Source organism: Myotis nattereri, assembly GCF_964212035.1.
Source record: "Myotis nattereri genome assembly, chromosome: 1".
NCBI classification, from domain to species: domain Eukaryota; kingdom Metazoa; phylum Chordata; class Mammalia; order Chiroptera; family Vespertilionidae; genus Myotis; species Myotis nattereri.
The window spans coordinates 192,946,905-192,967,734 of record NC_138075.1 but is presented as its reverse complement, the minus strand read 5'-3'; the positions used below and the strand labels follow the sequence as shown (position 1 = coordinate 192,967,734).

General features: G+C 36.4%; 1 protein-coding gene across 1 annotated transcript in view; it reads left to right on the top strand.

The window, feature by feature from the left end:
- ADGRL3 (adhesion G protein-coupled receptor L3) overlaps positions 1 to 20,830 on the top strand; it is a 771,395-nt gene that overhangs the window by 296,397 nt on the left and 454,168 nt on the right. Inside the window, exon 4 of the mRNA XM_081093223.1 lies at positions 1,922 to 2,125. Coding sequence (XP_080949349.1) covers positions 1,922 to 2,125 — 204 coding nt within the window. The remainder of the gene's footprint in view (positions 1 to 1,921; positions 2,126 to 20,830) is intronic.

Here is a 20,830-nt window from a genome sequence, read left to right as displayed (position 1 = left end):
TCTATAAATTTCTCATCTCATATATGGTATTTTTAAAAATTATTTTTTAGAATGTATCTTTATTGTTGAACGTGTTACAAATGTCCCCTTTAAAAATTATCCATTTGCAGAATCTCTCTCAAAAGAATGGATGATTCATTAAAGTAGATATGTGGTCTGTTTTGTTTACCAAAATCTCCAGTACCCAGAAAAGGAGCTGGCATATCATGGGAACTCCGTAAATATTTGTTGAATGAATGAATGGAGCACAATACTTCCTCACTCCACATGTCCTTATTTGTTAACTTGGCTGTGGGTGAAATCTTTCAACGTTTTTATATCTGAAGCTTGTAGGCTAATACAGCATTATAATCTTTTGCTAAATTTCTTTCATAGAGTAGTTATAAAGATGTTAGGGAAAGCATGCCTATATGCATCTGTGTAAAAAATAATTAAAAAGGTCACATTGTCATTTGGGGCAACGAGGAGAGGGATATTTCATAAGTTAAAAGAGACATCACTGGATTTAAACTTTAAAGGAGGCACTTACTTAGATATTTTGATTTTTACAACTTTTTTTGGCCTTAAAATTTGTTTCCTTCTTTGACACTTTTTTTCATTCACACAAACTATTAAAATAGCATTTACACTATCTTTTGCCTGGTACTCATACATTGTAATGAGCTTAAGTAAACATGTTGTTTTCTTAGTTGTAATCTAAACTTTTTCATTTTCAAATGGATGGTTTGACAGATTTCTTTATATTATTTTTTGTTGTTGTTTTCAATAGGGTTGTAATATTTCTTGTGATTTGAAAGAAAGTGTGTTTTCATTCTTAACTTTCAAATATTTTATATATCAATAAATTACAGCCTCACTGTATAAACTTCGAGTGTTAGAAAGATTATAAAATTCTCTTGCATTATTGAATTTCTTAGTTTCTATCCTGACTATTAAATGATAGTCATGTAGCATTATTCATGTGTTTTAAATATGCATACTCTAGTATGTTAAAAATAGTTGTGTAAAGCAAAATCTTTATTCTTGTAAAGGCTTTTTCTTATTTTGGCAGGGACATTTTTATTATAATTCCTATTTATTACACTAGTTGCAATTAGTGTAGAGAAATGTATATTTTATGTGCCAATTCACCAGAAAAAAATTCTGTACTTAAAGTGCTCTTTTTCATAGTATATGATGTATGACTGTTTTGTGAATTATTAAAAAAATCATGTGTGTGAAATTTTATTTTTTTCATTATTGTCTTGGTCTTTCCTATTTACTCATCGATGTAATATGTACATTTGTCAGTGAAATCACTGTGTATGTAAATGGCAAAAATGTGTGTATATCCTTTTCGCCTTAATGTCCATCACAGATCTTAATACAGTATCTTTCAAAAAAATGTTTAATGACCCCAAAAATAAATATAAAACAATCCATGTAAGTATAACAATACAATAAACAAAACTAAACTAATATAAAACCACCTCTGAAGCTTTTTTCATTCGTTACCTTAAGAAGCTTTTTGTGTAAAAATATTTAGTTCAATAACCAATGTTTTTTTTTACACTTATAGATATTAATGCCCATAATTGGCATCAGAATGCTCTGAATCTATAAATATATAGACAATATTTACATTTTTCAAGTAGCTTTCTCAGTTTTCAATGATTATGTCTAATTTCCTAATCCTCATTAGGGATTAGGGTGAGGTGTTTGGCTTACTTAAGGTAGTGTTTAATTTGGACAGCACTACGTAGTCATCATCGCACTAGAGCCTAGGAGATAGGATCTCCTTAGGTCAGGGTTGTCTTAATGGGGCCTGGGGTGGCTGGTGTATGGGGCCTATGGCCTGCAGCTGACAGCAGCCTTGGGAATAGCCTGTAGCAGGCTCCTCTGAGGCGGCCCTGAGCTGAGTGGAGTCTGATGGTGCCCGCAGGTGGCAAGCACATTGAGAGACATCCAGCCCTCGCTGCTCCACTGCGACATGCTGAGCGCAACCCAGGAGGCGCTCTACCACCCAGACATCTCCTCCAGCAGCCAACTGCAGAGCGCGCCACAGCTCATCGCGGACAAGGGCCCCGTGGAGCTGCCAGAGGAGTTCGTGGTCCAGGTGCCCAAGGAGCTCAGATCCCAGCCCAAGGTGCGGCCAGCGGTGGGAGGTGGGGCAGAGGGCTGGGGGTGGCTGGGCAGGGGCTCCTGGAAGCTCAGCCCCAGGCAGGCTTACAGGTGTCTTTTCATATATCTGTGGCTGATATTTGCTCTTAGTTGTATCTGAGCCAGCTGTTTAACTGCATGCTTATTCTACATTAGAGCCTCATTATTATTTCAAAATGTTGACCTTAAATTTTGAATTGTCTTTGCGGAACACAGGACATTTGAAATTACTTTGAGTGAGAATTTCAACTCTTACAGAATTTGAGTGGTTGTAAAATACAAGTTTTAACACATCCAATCATTTTTGAAAAAAACATTCTCATCAATAGAAACTACCAAAATTTTGAGATTAGGATGAAAACATCTTGGTTAGGAATTGTGTATAGACATTTGAAAGCATGAAATGGAATAGAAAAGTGATGGCTACAGGAACAAGGTAATTTTCTTATGAAAGTGTGGGAAATTCCTTTGTTTATAATGTCTCTGCAGCTGAGAAGTAGAATGGGAGCCATACAGCCCATGAAGCTCCATGGAGAATGTTACATGATATTTGCACAAAACTCAATACTACTTTTTCCTAATACTTTATATTTTATTTTATCTTTATATAAAGGCAATGCAACTTTTCTTTTTTTCTCATTAAATTCCATACAGGCACTATTTTCCCTCTAAATTCCCCTAGGGAATATAATATAAATATATGGTGGGCAAAACTTGTTTAAAGTTGTTCATATGGAAAATGATAATTAACAAACAATAACACAAAATAAACTGTTTTGCTTACTCGCAATTATAAACCTATCAAGTATTATAAATACTTACAATTTTCTTTATGTTCCACAACATGAAAAAGATTAGGAATCATTTGGCTTGTTGAACCATAAATATCAAGTCTTGTCCCAAAACACAGTCACCTCTCCTAATTTCTATAAGGGGATATACATACAAGAAATATTGGCAAAGGAACATGAAATATTACTATAACAGTTGAGCTTCTAAACCCCATTAGATAATTATCTGGTAAAAAAAAAAAGTTGGAATACTTTATTTCAGTTCAGGGAATAAGGGGGATGCATCATGAATCCATTTGAGATTTAACAGACCTGTGAGAGTTAAACCTAACTCCTCAATTACTGCAGCCACATAGGAAGAGTAAGTATATGGGAAACATGGCACTCACAGTGACTGTCCACTCTCAGTCACATCACTCAGTTGATGTCGGAGAATCTTTCTATTCAGATTAGCATTTCTTCCTTGGTGGTGATGACTGGGGAAGGGGCAGTGGTGGGTGAGAACATGAACTTCCACAGAAGCATGTAAAATTGACTCTGTGCTCCAAAAATTCAAGGAAAATGCACAGTAAGCATTCTTTAAGAACATTTTTTTTTTCATTTTTGCTTTTTGTTTTGCAGAAATTGGGTGGTGGTATATTCCTCCCAGAAAGTTTTCACCATGATTTTGATTTCTGATTTATACTATAAAATAATATAAAAGTAATTAATTTACTCCAATGCAGATGCATTCGCACAATTTCTAATACTAATGAAACAGAAACCCAGAAATGAAGTTTAATTTTTGAGTAGATGATATGAATATTTAAATCAGCAATGAACATAAATACAAACACACATGCACATGCGTGTGTGCACACCCCCCCCCCCCACACACACACCCCTACCTACTGGGGATTATGTCTTATGAAAAAATTTAGAATATTAGTCATTTACAGTAGTTTTCCCCTATAGAAATTTTTGTAAAGAGTTGGCTGAATTTAAACATTACCCAACTTTTAAAGCTTAATGAGGTTTTTCTGTATTATGAGATTTTGCCTTTTTGCCAGTACGTGGGAGGTTGCAGTGTAGTAATGGGTTATGAATTATGTTTTTATATTAGTTTAAAAATAGAAACATTATATTCTGTTTTGGATAGAAATGGAAAGGATGGTCCGAGGCAGCCTTCATGTGATCTCATAAATGGATACTGTGGTAAATGTTATTTAAAAGAAGCCAACAGAATTGTGTTAATCTGTTATGATGAGACAATACTTTTGGGAAGTTGCTTTTCTGCAAAACTAATTTTATCAGTGAGACACAGGGCAACTGAAGGTCATCTCTGAGTGCTCCATAGAAAGAACAAAAAAATGTTTCAGGGCCATAATCTTTCCTAATACAGAAGATCCTGTTATCTATGGGGTGGCCTCCTGTTGTCCCCACCTGTTGCTGCTGGAAGTAGGCATCTTGGGGTGCCATGGGAACAATAATTTCTGGGCTCCAAGGGAGGATCAGGTATCATTAAAAGCTTTATTGATGTGAAATTAAGGGGGCTCCGTTCCAAGGTCCCCTCTCTCTCCATCTCACCATGGAAAGAGCCCCATTTCATCTTCAGCAAAGCTAGGATTAAAGCAACTGCTCAGGGTCTTCACTCCATATTAAAGCACAGTCTAGTCCAGCATCTGGCCAGCTTAGCTTGTGCTCCAAGCTCCAGTCCATTGAGTGTGGGGTCATGGCCATGCGGCTTCTAGGGGCACATGCAGGCTAGCACAGGCCACTGAAGAAGCAAGTGCAAGGAAGCAGGAGCAATGCAAGAGAAACAAGAGGCGCATGACAGAGAAATTTTCTTTTTTGAGGGGCAATTTTAATTAGGTGCTTAACAAATGAATCCTTCAGGATTTCATGTCCTTGCAGTGGTTCCACCCCTCTAGGCAATCCATGGTTCCACAGGCTAGACTGACAGGCAAGTGACTTCCCTATGGCACCCCAACTTCACTGTATATGCGCCCATTTACCCCTTTGCTTGATCCCTTTCCCAGTATCTGTGGGAAATGGACTGGTGGTTTCTTTATACTTGAGTATAAAGTTGCAGATTCCTACAGAAGCTGCCCAGATGACCATGCTTATAATGTCTGGCCTTCCCTTTTATTGTTTTCTATTAATATTAATAAACTAGCTAGTTTTGATGGTAACAATAGTACATAGAGCTAGAGTATTTGGACAGGTATTAAAAGTGAAATTGAAATAAAAGATAACATATTACCTTCAGCTCCTAAAATTGAAAGAAACATGGAAGAATGCAAACAAGAAAATGTCAGTAAACTCCACCCCTCCACACCTTTCTCAAAACAAAAGTCTGTTACAAAAACAAGTTACTTAAAGTTACAGAAAACTCATTAATAAATATAAGTAATAAAGACGGAGATTAATACAATCTGATTGAAAAAATGAAATTGATTTTACTTTAAAAATTGTTAACCCCCGTTTGTTCTACAGATAGCCAGACAAGCAAGTAACAAACCCAATTAAAACAGCCTTAACAACTCAACAAAAAATAAAACACATAAAGACCCTTTCATTGGCTTGAAATTAAACTTTACTCTTTTTTCCCCCCTTTTCATTCATTTGACTCCAGATAGCTAATAGTTCTTGAGAGTTAATGAGTGTTTAGATTCAGAGGAATTAGGACTTCACAGTAGAACAGCAAAGCATAAGGGATTTAAGAAAAGCATTGTTCACAGAAGACATGTTTCTCTTTAGCATATTAAAGCAGAAGGAAGTCTGAGGGCAGATTGCCCAGTTAATGACTAGATATCAAGATTTTTCCTTGAAGCTAAAAGAACGTTACTGTGGTTTTTTTTTTTGTCAGCACTTCCTGTGCTTTGTGATTTTCATAAGTTGCATATAAAGTTCATTGAGATGATCTACAAATAACCCTGCTGCTAGGCACATAGAGTGTGCAGCAAGCATGTCAAACTCGAAGGCTAACACTGGCCAGATAAACAAGGTTTAAGTTTATGTGGGCCGCAAAACAAACAAAAGCTTCAATTTTCATAGAAACGTAGGTTTATTTTGATAGAGACATGTTGAAATCAAAGGGCTGAAATAAATGAGTAAACATGAAATAATAGAGCATTGTAATAAAAATTAATATTTTTCTTGAACATTAACTTACCAGACACTGAATAACTGCACAAATTAATAAGAGTAACACAAACATATTGTTCTTGTTCTCCAAAAGCAAAATATTTCCTGTTGCGCACACGAAACAAGTCAGTCCAAGACTACTGAAGTGGCAATTAGCTGCTAAGATATTCGCTGCTAGTATTAGGGGAGAGAAATGGTGGGCCTGCGCGTAAGGCGCGAAAGGAAATGAATGCAACACGATTATAGTAATCATTTGTTAGCGAACCTTGTAGTTTGTTATTAATAATTATGTATAACAGGATATTGTAAAAATTAAGTTACAGAATTTTCATTAAAACATTCCTTATATACCGTTATATTGGCTGAGCCACAAAAAATATTTGTTGTGGGCTGCATGTGGCCCCTGGGCCGCGAGTTTGACATGCTTGATGTGCAGGGTCCATACAAGTGTTCTCTCAGAATACAGCTAAAGCATTTCAATCCTGACAAGTCATAGACTCTACCTTTTGCAAGAGCCAAAATGCTTTTCCAAGGGGCTCCTGTATTGTCAGTCTATTGAGAATCAAATAAAACTCTATAATTAATTTTCCCCTTTTTCCTCCATTTTGGGTTTTTTTGTAGATGGGAATGCTTTTATAATTATAAGCAAGGAGAAAACTCCATTTAATTTTTGCCCTCATTAATTATTATTATTTTTATTTTTAATAACGGGTTGAATGCAAATGTATGCCGGGAACTACACTATGTACCAGGAAAACAAAGATGGAGAATTCAAGTCATAATTTTGATCTCTCAGTGGGTATTGGGAAACAAGAAAAGAGCACCATGTGGCAAATGCTTGCTAAAGAATACCTCTCCCCTGTACCCAAAGAGGCAAGAGACTTGTTTTTAAAAGTAGTTAATAGAAGCCTGTGTGTGTGTGTCTGTGTGTGTGTGTGTGTGTGTGTGTATTTAGGGGGGAGTGCTAAGTGTGGGAACTGTGTTTTCAGAATACATATTTCTTATGGGAATCTAGACTCTTGAGGACTGGATCAGTAAATAATATCAGGAAAGCACGCTCCAATTGGGCCTAATTCTTCTTTGTTTCTCTAACTTTCCATCAGCTTTCTTTGCTTCTTAGCATTGTGACTGTCACACCAAATTGTACACACTCCTCTTAGTACCAACCACCAACTGGCACTGTCTTCTTACCCTTTAGTTTACATTTCCAAGATGGGAATGTAATCCCCCTTGGGTTAGGTCAGTATCCCTGACCTAATTATTCATGCCACTGGCCGTTTCATGACCTTCACCCACACAGTAGTGTTTGTGTAGCAAAGAGGCAATAGCAGAAACACCTATTTCAGGGGAAAGTATAGAATACCATGGGGGGAGTATGTACCAGTCTTAGAGAAAGCGCTCCTAAATATAAAGTGGTATCTAGGCTGTGGCCTGACAGACAAGTAGTAGTTACCAAACACACAGGTAGAAGAAACATACTATTATTATAGACAGAGGAAACAGTAGCAGAAATGCCTAGTTCAGTATGATTGGGGCATAGGAGTCCGAAGGATAATGTCTGGACATTAGCCCCGAATGGTCTGGGAAGTAATCAAGCACTTGATCAGCATGGCATGAAATAACATCTTGAGGAGTTTAGAATTTTTGTGATGGCAGCAAGGGAATAATTAAGTAAATCTTAGAGGAAGTGAACCACTGCCTGCATTTGAGGCTTAAAGACTGGAGATGGGGAAGTTATCCCGTTGATTTCGATTTTTAAAATGATGGTGGTCCTGACTCAAGTAGCGAGTGACATTAGTGCTAATGAGGACCAAATGTCAAGAATCTTATATTCATTGGATGTGTGAATTATGTAGAGGAAAAATCCAAAGAGGGCGACCAAGTTTCTGGCTTGAGAGATTGCCACTTACTCAGCTCTGGAAGGTAAGAGGAGACAGAAAATATTGCTAAGGAATGATGGTGCTGTTATAGAAAAATTTACAAATGAGTTCTCTAATGTATTCCTTTGAACAGAAGGTCAACTTTCTGGCCCAAATTTAAGAACCTATAATTTAAATACAATATACAAATCTGAAAAAAAGATAATTAAAAGTGTTATTTGTTAGGCATAAGTTATTCTCATCAAAGAGAAAAAAAAGTTAGTGCTATTCTTTGTTACCCATTTTATTTTGGCTTAGGTGTGATAAGCTATTCTGCAACAAAAGAGCATCTGCTAGGATTTTCATTCAATCCTTCTTTCTACTTCCCAGTAATACCTAACAGGGCTGTAGTGCTGCCAAGATTAGATCTGATTATGAGCTCTCCTGTGTTCCCATGAAACAGCTGAAAAGATTCTTATTATATAGTATTCGCATTTGCAATATATACATTTAGCAAGGAGAGAAATTGAACGAAGTTAAAGACAGTTGATCTGCTGGCCTCAATATATTTGATATTCATTTAGTTCTTAGTAGAATGTTCCATGTCAAAATTTGGAAGGCAGCTGGAGAGTAATCTGCCCATATTTGCACTCATTAACAACATAACATAGCATATAGTTTAATAAAATAATAACAAAAATAATCTTAATGTGTCTTTTGAGAGTGCCTCAAAAAATGAATCTTAACTTATATAACTCTTGCCTAATTAAAACTAATTATTAAAATAGCAATATCCCTTGAAGACAATGTAAAGCAATGCTATAAAAATGCTTTACCTTAAGGAAATGGTAATGTTCTCATTGGTTAAGAGACTAGGAAATGAAAGCTGCAGTAGCTGCAGAATGCTCACCTAATTGTACACATGACGGTGTTATAATAAACTGATAGAAGCAGGGAAGGGGTGATGAAAGCTCATTTGTCGGATTACTGGTAACACAATGATTTGGGAATGGAGCCAATTGTTTTTGTTGTTTTTTTTTACCCTGTGAACTCACCAATGTGATTAGATAATTTTGGACACTGGAATAAATGAAGAACAGGGAGAGAGAAATACAGGATGCTTTGAGGCCTATAAGCCACACATATACTTACAGTAAATAAGATTAGTAGGCAATACAGTTTTCTCTTACTTCAAATCACATCCCATACATGTTTTACCCTTCAGCCCCAAGGAAGTTCTGTTCATTTATTAGACAAGCCATGGCCCCTTCCTTCTAGATCATTGGCAAATGGCATTATCTTTGCTGGGTGGAATGTGGTATACCACCTGGGTCCCCTTCAGCTCAGCTAAAAATTCGATATAGGTTGAATTGGATTGATTTTCTTCCACTATCACCCATCCCTAGGCCTATGCCTGACAGAACAATTTTTAATCTCCCTCTGATTCTGAATGAGAGTGGCCTGAAATGTGTGTGTGCATGATGAGGTAAACAATTTATCTTTGCTTCCTCTGGCTTTCATAATTTCATTCAATGTAACATGATTATTAGAAAATTTGAGACTTATTACTCTTAATATGTTTTTAGTGCCACTTATATTGACTTTGATGAGTTGAACGTTTGGCATGTTCTCATGTTCTTACTCCCCTTACTCCCAAATTTTTGGAAAAGCTGGCTCTAATTTTGTTATTATATTACAGTCTGAAGTGTATAGGTGAAGTCTAGGAATTCATGGAGAGGTAAGGAGATGAAAGAACTTGTAACAGAAGAACAGAGATTAATGTTGCTATGGCAATTGAAAACCTTCCATTTTACAAGCTCAGCTTTTTTGATATAACTATTACTGCAAGAGAATAATATAACGTGGCCTTCAAAGTCCTTGTTAGCTTCTTGGTTTGTATGACAATATAATATTATTTCGGATAAAAGCCCCTGTTCACATTTATCTGTGTCTTTCAGAGATTTGCCAGTTCAGACAAAATGTCAGGTGTAATTGATATGCAAAATGCATTATTTGCACATCACTCTTAAAATTGTCATGCATACATAGGTCCTTATATTTTCATGTGAGAAGAAGGGCCATAGGTATCTAGGGAAGTAAAGTATTGAGGTTAAAAAAACACACACACAACTTTGCAGCCCTAAACATTATTTAAAAGCATTTCTTTAGGGTCTTGTTTCTTTCCTAAAAGTATTCAATACCAGAATGATGTATCCAATTGAAAAAAAATGTGTTAGTGAGTTTGGCCTTCAAGTATTTAAAGGAAAATGTGATAAAGTCTTTTATTTTTATTGGCATAAATTACAATTTATTTTCCCTTTCCATCTGAGAATTATGAAATAGCTTTTCAAAATACGTATGGAAATTAGTGTATTTCTCATCATTACATTTTTCTTTTCACAAAGGATATGAATAATGGAAAATAAATGCTAAACTTTGACATTTAATCCAAAAAAACATTTCATTTCCTGGATTTAATTAGGAGTGTATTGTAGGTTGTTTCATTAATATCTGCCACATGCTGATAATTGTATATATGCTCCAAAGGAGCAAATTTTACACTCCCAGTGACAGATACTTTTCAGAATAAGTTAGCTAATTATTAGAAAGTCTCTTTCTTTTTCTTCTGTTTCCCTTCAAATCAAAAGATATGTGGTAGTAAAAGAGATCTGAAGTTTATCTAGTACTGAGAGGAAACTTCCATTATATTTATAGAAGCCTTAACCCCAAATTAAGATGAAAGGGAGGGGGAAAGCAGGTATTGTGTATAGAACATCATGCTTTCATAGATAGGCTTATACCTGGGTTTTTGATTTTGCATTTTTCATTTAGGTCTACATACAGTACAGAAATTTTGTCAGACACTCTTTCTTTTGTATATATAGTTAATTAAATTGATGGTGTTTTTCCCCAATTATTACTTCTTAAGAAGCAATTTTTTTTGTTAATAGATATATCTATAAATCTTTACCATTTTGCTTTTACTGCTACTTAGAGGGTAGTAGTGTGGAATTGCAGTTACTATATGAACTTTGGGGTCAGAGGGGTTTGAGTTCATTCACAGCTTTACCACATATTAACTGTTATAACCAAGACCAAGGACTTACATTTTAGATATATTTCCTATCTCATCTGTATAGTGGTGTAATAGAAGCATATATATATAGTTTTATTATCACTTATAAATATATTAAATATAATTATGCATTTAGCTCTTAAGGCCTGGTAAGTGTTACCTACAACCATTTACACACTTTTTTTGACTTTCTGTTTTGTAATAATCATACCAGAGATATATAGTGGACAATTCATAAAATTTTTTCAGTGAATTGATTTACTCATTAATGTTTCTGATTAAATGTAGTTTGGGGAAGAGACAAAGAAATGTTCTAAAATCCTAGCTTTATATTTTAAGCACATTTATGAGTTCATAGCTTAAGTAAGTGAACATTTAGTATAAATGTTTAGGAAAGAAAATAACTCAATTTGATTCACATATTTGTTGTAGCTTTAATATACATGGAATGCTTTATAAGGCTGCCTTTCCTCCAGGAATTATAGCCTACTGCTGGTGACAGAAAGAATAGCCAAACCAGTGTTAACTTAACTCTGATTTGGTGAACTGTGGTGTCATGCAAGTGCTGTAGTACTTTAAAGAAGGAGGAAAGGCACTCTTGGTGTGGGATGGGGATAGGGAAGAGGGGAGGATAATGTGATACCTTAACTAACTCTTGAAGAAATCCCTAGGATCATTTGCAAGCACAGGTGGGAGGTGCTGGAAGAAAGAGGATGCTCCATAATTGAAATCATGTGTGAAAACCATTATAGCTGGAGAAAATTAAGACATTTTCATCAGACAACGAATAGTCTAGTTTACCCAACACTAAGAACATGAGGAAAGAAGTAGTGAGCCAGAAAGTTTGAAAGAGAGGTTGTAAGTATTTTGTAGATAGTCTTAAATGTCAGGGGGAGACTTTGTACATAATTTTGTCCGTGGTTGGGATTCTTTGGAAGCTCCCGATCAGAATTGCAGTTTAGAACCTGTGAGGATTTTGTGGGAAATTTTAGGGTAGAGAGGGACTTGAAAGTGGAGAGATCAGTTAGGTTCTTACTGTAGGGCAGAAGGTAATGAGTGCCTGAACCTGGGAGATAGCAATAGGGATGGAAAGAAGAGGGGTGATATGAGAAATGCACGGAGACTGAAATTGCAGTGCCTGGCTGCTAATTGGATGCAAGAGGTGAGGATGAGGGAAGAATCAAAGATGCCTAGGTGATGGGGTGGTTCCATTGACAGGATTAAACTTCAACAGGAAGCTTTGGCTTTTAATGGGTGGAAAATGGTGAGTTTGGTCCAGGAAATATTGAGTTAGTGGTGTAAATGTGAAGCAAACGCGAACATATGAATCTAAATATCAAGAGAAAAGTAATTGCTAGGAATAGAGTTTAGGAATTTTCAGCATAATGGTGATAGTTAAAACCATTGGCATTTATGAGATTGCTAAAGCAGAGAAGAGAATGGGCAAGGAGATACCCTGGGGATACACTTACATTTAGAGAAGGCAAAATTATAAACTACTGAAGGTGATCAAATCATACTGGTAGTTTGGTACAATTGGTAAATTGAAAGGAAATCCCAAACTTTTCTTATGCATTGCCTTCTTGCAGCTTCCTCTAATGCTAATCCACAGAAAATCCATCCATACATAATAAGATGATGACAGAGCATGAGAAAATGAAAGTGTTTTTGAGTCTCAATGATAAATTAGTGAAACATCTTTCTCAAATGCTAGATATATAAGTAGAGCAAATAATAGAGGATTGGGTTTATGAGTATATATGATTGTATTGAGAAAACATGACTAAATTTAAGTGAATTTCTTCTATTTTTGAAATTTTTGTTGACTTTCTTTTTTGGCCATTGGCTAATTGTAAATCATCAGGCTACAGTAGTGGTAGTGTGAACACTCATTAAAAGTATATAATAACATTTTAAAATGTTCATTTCTATAAGGTTGTAATACTTTTTGAGATTAATAGAAAAATACTGAGATAGTTTTTATTGATTTCAGAGAGGAAGGTAAAGGAAAAGAGAGATAGAAACATCAATGATGAGAGGGAACCATTGATTGGCTGCCTCCTGCAAGCTCCACACTGGGGATTGAGCCCACAACACAACCCGGGCATATGCCCTGACCAGGAATCGAACCATGACCTCCTGGTTCATAGGTCAGTGCTCAACCACTGAGCAACACCAGCTGGGCAAAACACTGGCATATTTTTTTATCAGACTTTGGAATTAACAAAGTAAATATTTTTACATTGTAATAAGCTTTAAGTGGATGACTCTAGATATCTTTATATAGACTATAGCAAAAAAATGAAGACTTGTTTAAATAATTAAATCATTTTAAAATACAAGAATTATACTCTTGCTTGGCCAGCATGGCTCAGTGGTTGAGTGTCGACCTATGAATCAGGAGGTCATGGTTTAATTCCTTGTTAGAGCATCTGACCAGGTTGCAGGCTTGATTCCCAGTGTGGGGTGTGGCAGGAGGCAGCAGATCAATGATTCTCATCATTGATCTTTCTATCTCTCTCCCTCTCCCTCTCCCTTCCTCTCTGAATCAATAAAAATATATTTTAAAAAAGTATTGTACTCTGGGAAAATATTTCTTATTGATGATATGTTTCTGAAACTAGCCTTAAAATATGAAAAAATAAACTAACATTATATGCAACACATTTTCTTAGCCACAAAAATAATTATATCCACCTTAATTTCTTTGTTAAAGAGTAAACCATTAAAACTTTTATTCTTTAAAAATCCTAGGGATTCAAAAACAGATTGAACTCTTATTTTTATTAGAAACTGTTTGTCTTGTAAAAGTAATTTATTCCCACAGTTTCACTACTATAAGGGAAATTATACCCTTGTTTATCTAATATTTATAAATTTGATCTCATCTATAGTAAATAATATGATTATTTATAGCAGTAGAAAATGTGATTATTTACAATTGGAAGATATTATTTGAATGGCCTATGAATATATCTGTTTTGTTGTTTTATTCCTTATCTAATAAAATAAAATATTTTATTTTTCCTGTTATAAAATTTGTTTACCATCTTAAAATAAACATCTATGACACCACAGTATTGTTTAAGAGATGTATGTATGGGATTTGGTTTTGCATTTACTTCATTTTTAGTTCACTTACATATGCATGGTGCATATCCATAGGTTTACATACAATTATATGTAATTGTATGTATGATATTTAAACAGTAGAAATAGGGGTAACCCAAGAATAGAACTCTATTTATTTTTTATTTTTATTATTTAAATTTGTTCTTGTTGAAAATATTACATATGTCTCCTTTTTCCCCATTGACCTCTTCCTGGCCTTTGCTACCCCTCAGCACATGCTCTCACCCCCTACTGTCTGTGTCCATGGGTTATGCTTATATACATGCATACAAGTCCTTTAGTTGATCTCTTACCCTCCCCCCTCCCCTGCCTTTCCTCTGAGGTTGGACTAGACCACCAACTTACACCATACATAAACACAAAATGGATAAAGGACTTAAACATAGTATGGGAAACCATAAAAATCTTAGAAGAATCCATAGGCAGCATAATATCAGACATGTGTCATAGCAATATCTTTACAGATACAGCTCCTAGGACTATGGAAGCTAGGGAGAAAATAAACAAATGGGTCTACATCAAAATAAAAAGCTTCTCACAGCAAAAAAAACTATCAACAGAACAACAAGAGAGCCCACTGCATGGGAGAACATATTTGCCAATGTTAATTCAGATAAGGGCTTTAATCTCCAAAATTTAAAGGGAACACATACAACTTAACAAAAGGAAGATAAACAATCCAATGAAAAAATGGGCAAAGGACCTAAATAGACACTTTTTGAAACTGGGCATACAGAAGGCCAAGAGCTATATGAAAACATGCTCAAAGACACTAATCATCCAAGAGATGCAAATCAAAACAACAATGAGGTACCACACCTGTCAGAATGGCTATCATCAACATACAAACAAATCAACAAGTGCTGGCAAGGATGCGGAGAAAAGGGAACCCCCTTGCACTGCTGGTGGGAATGCAGGCTGGTGCAGCCACTGTGGAGAACAGTATGGCGTTTCTTCAAAAAATTAAAAATGGAACTCCCATTTGACCCAGTGATCCCACTTCTAGGAATATATCCCAAGAAACCAGAAACACCCATCAGAAAGGACATATGCACCCCTCTGTCCATAGCAGCACATTTACAATAGCTAAGACTTGGAAGCAGCCTAAGTGCCCATCAGCAGATGAGTGGATTAGAACTCTACTTTAGATGTAAATTCTTAAAAATTTTATTTGTTTTGTGTCGTAGTTCAGAGAATGTGGAATTTGTATAAGATGCTGCTGTCAATTAAAAGAAAACTGTTATTAATTGAACATTTCAAGGCTTGGTTTTTTTTGGTTTTGGTTGTTCATGCTACATGATGATTATTTATTTATGTTTCCTTATAAGATTGTGATGCAGACTTTGACTTAGGGGCCATGTGGCATGTGTGTTTTGGTGAGAGCTTTAGTAATCTCATTTTCTGGCCCTGCTGAATTGAGCAGCTTCATCTTCTAAATTCCTGGCACCCATGCCGTGTTCTGTTAAACTGTGGCAGTTGTCTTAGTTTGGTTCTCATTACCATGTACTTCTCACCTTTTTTGCCTTTCTAACTCCCAGTCATATTTTAGTTCTTGGCACTTGGGGTATGTGAGGCAGTGTAGTTTAGTAATTAAGAGGATGGTTTCTTGGGCCAATGCCTGGCTTTCTGTCCTCACTCCTTCACTCGCTGGATGTGTGACCCTTCCATGCCTCCCTTCTCTTATTTTTCAAATAGGACTGACAACAATAATAACTCACAGGGTTGTATTACATGAGTTAATCCACATCAGTTAATTAGAAAATATTGTAGCATGCAGTTGGCAATAAGTGTTAATGAGTTGTTTTTTTTGTTGTTCTGTTCTGTTTTATCCTTTTCTATATTCTCTGCTGTCACTTCCTCAAGGAAGCCTTCCTTGATCTCTGGAGGTTGGGCTAGGTCTAGGACAACACTATGATACCTTGTCTGTTTCCTCATCTTGGGCTCTGTTTAAAACAAAGGCTGTGCCTTTCATCTTTAAATTCCAAGCACCTAGAATTGATCATGCTGTGTGGAAGATACTCATATTTCTTCAATGAGCATATTAATTAATGGGATTTTGGAGATAGGTGCTATTGTGGGGTGATTTTTATTAACACAATAATAACCTCTACATAAATGACCTGGCAAGCTGTAACAGAGGTCGTGAATTAAAAAGCCTACAGACCAAGATGCTAAGATTCTGGAAACTTATGGTTTATTTATTCTATAGTGGGCTTCAAAAAATGCTCTTGGCCCTAGCTGATTTGGCTCAGTGGATAGGGCATCAGCCTGTGGACTGGAAGGTCCTAGGTTTGATTCTAGTCCAGGGCACATGCCTGGGTTGCAGGCTTGATCCCCAATATGGGGTGTGCAGGAGGCAGTCAATCAATGATTCTCTCTCATCATTGATGTTTTTATCTCTCTCTCTCCCTATCTTTTCCTCTCTAAAATCAATAAAAATATGGTTTGTTTAAAAAAGAAAAGAAAATGCTCTTGGATAGGTGTACAAGGTTAGGATAGGGTCCATGGGATGGATGGAAGGATCACACTTTGTTAACTCTGTTTTACGCAGTATCTCCTGATTCATGTCTGTCTCATCAACTTATTTCTGCTGATGTTGTGGTTACAAAGCCCAGTTAAGGAAACTCAATAGTAAAATTGGCTTACTTTGTTGGAGAGCTACAGAAACTCGTACTCCTGACCACACTTGTAGCTCACTGTTTAACACGCTGAGCTGCTATGGCTTCTATCTGTGTCTCTCAAGCAGAGAACATATGGGGCCAAAAAGGAGCCATAATGGATGTCACTGAAGGGGGCAGACTTAGGGATGAATAACTGTCAATCTAGAACAGGGGTGGGCAAACTTTTTGACTCAAGGGCCACAATGGGTTCTTAAACTAGACCGGAGGGCCGGAACAAAAGCATGGATGGAGTGTTTGTGTGAACTAATATAAATTCAAAGTAAACATCATTACATAAAAGGGTACGGTCTTTTTTTTTTTTTTTTAGTTTTATTCATTTCAAACGCCGGCCGGCCGTAGTTTGCCCACGGCTGATCTAGAAGCTTTATGAATATTTAAGGTTTATGGTCATTACATCCATTTCTAAGTAACATTCTAATTTGTTATTGATACTAAAGAAATCTACATTCCATTTTTTGTTATTGATACTAAAGCGATCTACATTTCATTTTGTCTATCATATGTCTGTGGGTTACTAACTTACTCTCTATTCTTAATACATCTTATGAATTCTGCCTATGTCTCCTGGGTTACTTGCCAATACATTATGTATGTTGAATACACAGAGATTATCTATCTGATTTGTTTCTTGTCCCTGTAGCAGGTTGAAGATTCCCAATTAAAACAGCAAATACGCATTGCATGTGTTACTGTTAGGCTAACCAGATGTCCTGGTTTCCCCAGAGAGACCTGGTGTACACCTGTTGTCCTGCAGCCATCCCTAAGCGTATCCTCTTTCATTCTCAAAAGTGTCCTGATTTGGTTGATAATGTATATAGTCACCTTAGTATTAATCCACCATCTGCTACTTGTGGAACTATGTAAATTGAGGTAAATTATTATAATAGCCCATCTATAACATGAGTGGATTGGCTGTTATTTGTAAAGCCCTTGCCAAATCTAAGATTCTTTGACATTTATGGGAAATATTTAAAGCTTTTTACTTTCTTGAGTCTATTCACATGACTACTACCCTAAAGACAAGTGCATTTTCCCATTAAAAATAGATCTAAATAGAAGTTGAATATAAATGTAGGCATTAACTGCTTTGGAATGTGTGAAATTACAGTTTTAATTTATACTTGGGGCGACATATCTGAGACATTGTGACTGTCGGCTTTAAAGTTGAAAAACTAAAAGCACTTTTATTAATTTCTTTTTGAATGGAGTATATTAAATAAAAGGCTTTGCAACCATTATATGTGTTTTTAAAAATATTTTACAGCTGTGTGTTCAACCTGTGCATATGTTCCTTATCTGTACATTGAATTAAATAGTTGGCAAGGAATACTGGTTTCTGAGGAGGTAATGATTTTAGTTTTCATGATGATATATTTTCAGGTGTTCCTGAGCCAGTTCTGTAGGGATTTTGAGAAAAATGGGAATGAAAGTAAATCAGATCTCTAGCAACAGATTTGGTTATCACCTATAGAGAGAAAAATGCATCAGTGTGTGAATTGTTCTAGAAAGGTTAGTGTGGATATGGAGGGAAGGGAATAAAATCTGGATAGTGTTTCTGTTTCTGCTGGTCAGTTTTTCCTTGGGTCTTTCAAGATTGATCACTAAAAATTTTACCACAGAGTAACTGGGTGTACTCCCCCCTCAACAACAATAAAATCTGCCCAGAATATATGGGTGTCTGAATTGTTTTTAGTGCAGCATTGCTTATTTCAGAGTGTGTGTTTTTTATGGCTAGAAAATTCCATAGCTAGGTGTTGAGTTTGGTGAACAGACTGTGGGAAGACAGATTTTGTCTTTTGGAATTTTGCACTTATTATGTGATCCAGTTTTGAAGGGGTGGGATTAATACATTTATTCATTATTCGGTCTCCCTGCATCCTGCCTAGATGATCCAGTACTACTGGGGGTAGGGAGTGGGGGTGGGGATGGTCCTGCCAGCCTGCTTGGTACCACAATAATTTAAAAAATATCAAGAGATTTGATAGGGGATTAAATAACTTGGCTTCATGGAAACTTCCTCATTTTTGTAGGTTTATGAAGAGATGAGTCGTGAACATGTTTTGATCTGTGTATTATTGGCAGTTTCTAGGAAGTGTTATAAGTATAGATGGCAATACTTGGCACTTAATTGTATTAGGGAACTTATCACACTATCATGTTATAGTTATGCATATATATGTCTTTTCCTCCTTATTTCGTTATAAAATTCTTGAGATAAGGAAATGTATTTGCCAAGATTCTTAACATTATGGCTCCTGCTACTTACTCAAAAAATATTTATTTAATTGTGTGTTCATTATAATGCAAACAGCAAAGTATTTATGATCTGTAGACTACCATCTATGAAAGCAGGAAGTAGCTAAGTATTGCCATGCTTGTGTGGCATATCATGATGAGGCTATTAAGGAAATAAAAGCAAATAAAATGATTGTGCGTCTTTTTGTTGGTGGCTTTTTTTGTTTTTTGTTAATCCTCACCTGAGGATATTTTTTCCATTGATTTATTTTTTTTATTTATTTTTTTGTTTTTTAGAGAGAGAGAGTGGAAGGGAGGGGGAGAGATAGAGAAACATCAATGTAAAAGAGACACACCCATTGGTTGTCTCCTGCTGGCACCACAATGACTGCCAGGAATTGAGCCTGCAACTGAGGTATGTGCCCTTCACTGGGAATTTACCCTGAGGCCCTTCAGTCTGTAGACTGACGCTCTAACCACTGAGCAAACATGGCTAGGGCAAGTGTGCATGTTTGCACACATGTTCTTTCACAGACCTGAATCTCAGTAAAATAATTATATGCTTGCTCCCACCTCTACCCTGCAGGAGACAGGTTTTCCCCTAGTCTAACTTTCACTGCATTAACAGCTGCCATTGGCTTGTTTGCTTCTGGGCCTTTTGGACGCTGCTCACTGATTCCATTGGGGATGTTGAAGGGAGGAAGACAGGAGAAAGGTGAGTGTTTGCATCATTCTGTGGCAGCCTCAGGGGTTCTCTCAAGAGCCTTAGTGGCTTGCAGTGGTGAGAGCAGTGAACAGCCCTCCACTTGGAAAGACATCCTAATTAAAGCATTTCATTTCCTCCATTCAGCAGACTTTTATTATAAACCCACTGTGTGTAAATAAATGGCTCTGTTTGGATAAAGCAGTGATGGCGGACCTTTTGAGCTCGGCGTGTCAGCATTTTGAAAAACCCTAACTTAATTCTGGTGCCGTGTCACATATAGAATTTTTTTGATATTTGCAATCATAGTAAAACAAAGACTTATATTTTTTGATATTTATTTTATATATTTAAATGCCATTTAACAAAGAAAAATAAACCAAAAAAATGAGTTTGCGTGTCACCTCTGACACGCGTGTCATAGGTTCGCCATCACTGTAATACAGTGTCTGTGTTTTAAATGAAGGTGATATGTTTTCTACCACAAGCCTGTAAAGTAAGGAAAGGATCATTTTGACTCTCTGAGTATATTACTGATTTCATTTCTTTCAGTCTGTTTTATAATACTGAGTAGTTAACAAGCTAAAACAAAGTATTTGGCCGAGTTGATGAACTTTTCCCTTAGGAGAGATCTTGGAGTTAGAAGGTGTACCTTGATTTATGTGAAGGTCACCGGTTTACACTGAGTGTGTGGAGAAGGGAGACAGTCAGACATGCTTGGCTGCATGGAGACAGGAAAAGTCTTGGGTTTATGGCCAGAGCAGCTCTTGGTATCTCTGAAGTTAGAATGAAAGCTTGTATGACTTGGAGTGAGAAAAAAGTTTATCAGCAAGATCATTAATAACTTGGGACTCGGCTTTTCAAGTTACAATTAGCTGCTCAACAGCTGTGACCTTCAAGAGCTACTCGTTATTGTTGTGCCTGATTGTTCACTCCCACTCTGAGCTCTTTTCAGAAATAGTTTCTCTGACATCATTGACCCCGGGTCAGCATGAGAAATGGCTTGTCAAGCACTCATGTGTAAGTCTCCTTTCTGCAGGATGCTGTGTGTGTGTGTGTGTGTGTGTGTGTGTGTGTGTGTAAGGAAA